The sequence below is a fragment of the Drosophila arizonae genome, chromosome X, assembly GCF_054131065.1.
Source record: "Drosophila arizonae isolate 15081-1271.41 chromosome X, UAZ_ARI_1.0, whole genome shotgun sequence".
Taxonomy (NCBI): domain Eukaryota; kingdom Metazoa; phylum Arthropoda; class Insecta; order Diptera; family Drosophilidae; genus Drosophila; species Drosophila arizonae.
In genome coordinates, this window is record NC_142927.1 from 24,317,542 (window position 1) to 24,320,325 (window position 2,784).

At 46.6% G+C, this 2,784-nt stretch overlaps 1 protein-coding gene across 1 annotated transcript; it reads right to left on the minus strand.

The window, feature by feature from the left end:
- Window positions 1-553: 553 nt before the first annotated feature.
- On the minus strand, window positions 554-2,784 carry LOC108618137 (uncharacterized). Its single transcript, XM_089474648.1, has 2 exons — window positions 2,646-2,784; window positions 554-1,425 (listed from the first exon to the last, which is right to left on the minus strand). The coding sequence occupies exons 1-2, from the start codon at window positions 2,649-2,651 to the stop codon at window positions 799-801; spliced, it is 633 nt and encodes a 210-aa protein (XP_089330774.1). The 5' UTR covers window positions 2,652-2,784; the 3' UTR covers window positions 554-798.

The window sequence follows — 2,784 nt, forward strand, 5'->3', positions numbered from 1 at the left end:
TGGTTCGCCATTTCATTTGGCATACCAATGAGCCATTTGGGTACAGGGTATTCCACATTCGTGTACTGTGATTCATAAACCAGGAGTCTGTCTCCTTCACTCTCGCAATCTCTCATTCCTTAACTATTTTTCTCGGTCTTGCTCTATTTTTCTTTCTGTATCTCTCTCTCTCTCTTTCTATCTCCCCCTTCCACATTTTAGATTCCTGGATCCATTTAGTCTCCCACCAACTTACAGGGTATTCCATATTCGTATACTGGCTCGCTCTTGTCATCTAGCACAATTTTCATAAATCACTTAGACAATGGCCATCAATAAAAGAGCTCTCTATCTCTATTTGTCTCTCTCTCTCTCTCTTTCACACTAATAAATCAGCTTAGAGCCATAAGCCAAAGCTATCCATATCTCCCGCTCTCTCTCTTTCTCGCTCTATCTGCAAGAAAAGACTTTGCCATCATTATATCACCGTGAGACAAAGATCCTTCAACTCTGTGGCAATCCAGAGATTTAAAGATCCATTCAGCATGGAAGACAGAGGCCCTCGAGCCCTTGGTTAACAGTTGACAGTATTTATATTTATTGGTTATTCGTGAAATATTCGGTAGTCTTTTGGCCAAGTTGCGACTTTGCAATCTTTTACATAATACAACATAATTTCTTTTCTTTCTTCCGTTACATAGGAAATTCGTATATAAAAAAAAAGTTAAACAAAAAAAGAAGAAGAAGGAAATTACAAACAATTGCTCAGTTATGTACAGTATATACAGGATGCTGGGATGGGGGGCTGTGCCTGGAGCCTTAGGCCCAGCCGCCAGCTGGCTGCCAGCCACCGCCGCCGCCGCCACCACCCGAGGACCAGCCACCGCCGCCGCCGCCACCACCACCATGTCCGCCACCGCCGCCGCCGCTGCTCAGCTTAATGATTTTGATGACTTTGGTGGCACCACCGCCGCCTCCGCCGCCACCACCTGAAGACCAGCCGCCGCCCCCACCGCCACCACCAGACGACCAGCCACCGCCGCCGCCGCCGCCGCCATGGCCGCCACCACCGCCGCCAGCGCTGCCCAGGCTTATGATCTTAATGAGCTTTATGTCGCCACCGCCGCCGCCGCCACCACCGCCTCCTCCAGAAGACCAGCCACCGCCGCCTCCGCCTCCAGAGGACCAACCGCCGCCTCCACCGCCTCCGCCAGAAGACCAGCCGCCGCCACCGCCACCACCGCCGCCGCCGCTCTCTGTGATGACTTTGATGACCTGCACGTCACCACCGCCGCCACCACCACCGCCATGTCCGCCTCCACCACCGGATGACCAACCGCCACCACCGCCACCGCCGCCACCACCACCCGAAGACCAGCCGCCTCCTCCAGGTTTGGGCTTGGCCGTTACGCTGGCTGCTCCAATCAGCAGAAGACACACAAAGGCCTGCAGGAGAGAGAAGAAGAGAGTGACTCTTAAACTGTGTACATACAATGACTCTATAACTGTGAGTGTGTATGTTGCGCTAATAGTAATTCTTGAGTGCGAGTGAGAGAGCTGTAACATAACCGATGAGAGAGAGAGAGAGAGTTGTAACATAACCAATGACTCTTAAACTGTTGAACTAGTCTAGCTTCGCTGTGACTCAGAAACTGTGACTGTAAGTCTACCAGTTGATGTCGAACTGTTGCTCAACAACTGTGGAATAAATCTAGCCGAGGGCTTGTCAAACTGTGACTCTTGCAGGTAGTGACTCGAAAACTGTGACTATAGACTGTAAGACTGTAACTGACTGACTTTAACTATAAAGAAATAACACTCAAACAGTGACTCAAAATCTATGACTTGTGCTTGTCAAACTATGATCTAGCTTTTGCTTTTATAGCTTGGACTGTTAACTGTGACCTAAACAGTGACTCTTTCAGCTGTTACTGTGATTGATATTAAGATATAATAACGCGGCTGTTGAACATAACTATCGATTCTTAAACAGTGACTCATAAACTGTTATGCAGTGATCAATGACTCCAATTTGTGACTCTTAAACTGTGCACTCTGACAAACTACATACATTTCCTATGCTAACAAAATGCACTGATTCTAAAACTGTGTGTCCCGAGTGGCTCACTCTAGGCTCTCTTAGAGAGTTGCTATTGCTCGCAAACTGTCAAAATCCACAGTGACTGTCAAACTGTTCAAGAGTTACTTTCAACGAACTGTATTGCTAACACAAAGTCGGGTATCTACTCAAAAGTTATTTAGCCTATGGTATCTTCCACACAGTGACTCCCAAACTGTAAGCTGTAAAGCAAACTGTCTTCTACTATAGTGCGACAGCCAATGTGACTGTGGCGCTCAAACTGTAGATTTATGTGCACAACATTTTGCTGTGACTCTAAAACTGTTCGCAGTCGCTCTGAAACTGTACTATCAATATATATGCACATATATTGGCAATATATTGAAGAAAACAAATAAAAAAGGATGTCAAGTCAAGACAAATGTCCTTAACGCGATCACAAAACACAAAAGCAACAAGAATAAAAACAAACAAAAAAAAAAAGAAAAAAATAAGTAAAATTGATCGACTGTTGCACGCGGCGTATGCGGAATTCTTGTTTATTGTTCAACATTGCGTATGCGCAACGCAATGGCACCGTACGTACTTTCATGGCTGCACTTGTACGATTATCTGAATATATTCTCAGTTGGTTTTGAGTTGTTTGGCTAAGTCGGTTAGTCCTGCGCTGGCTGCTTTGACTGCGCCACGAATCGACACTGACATGACCACAGCTGGCGGCCCAC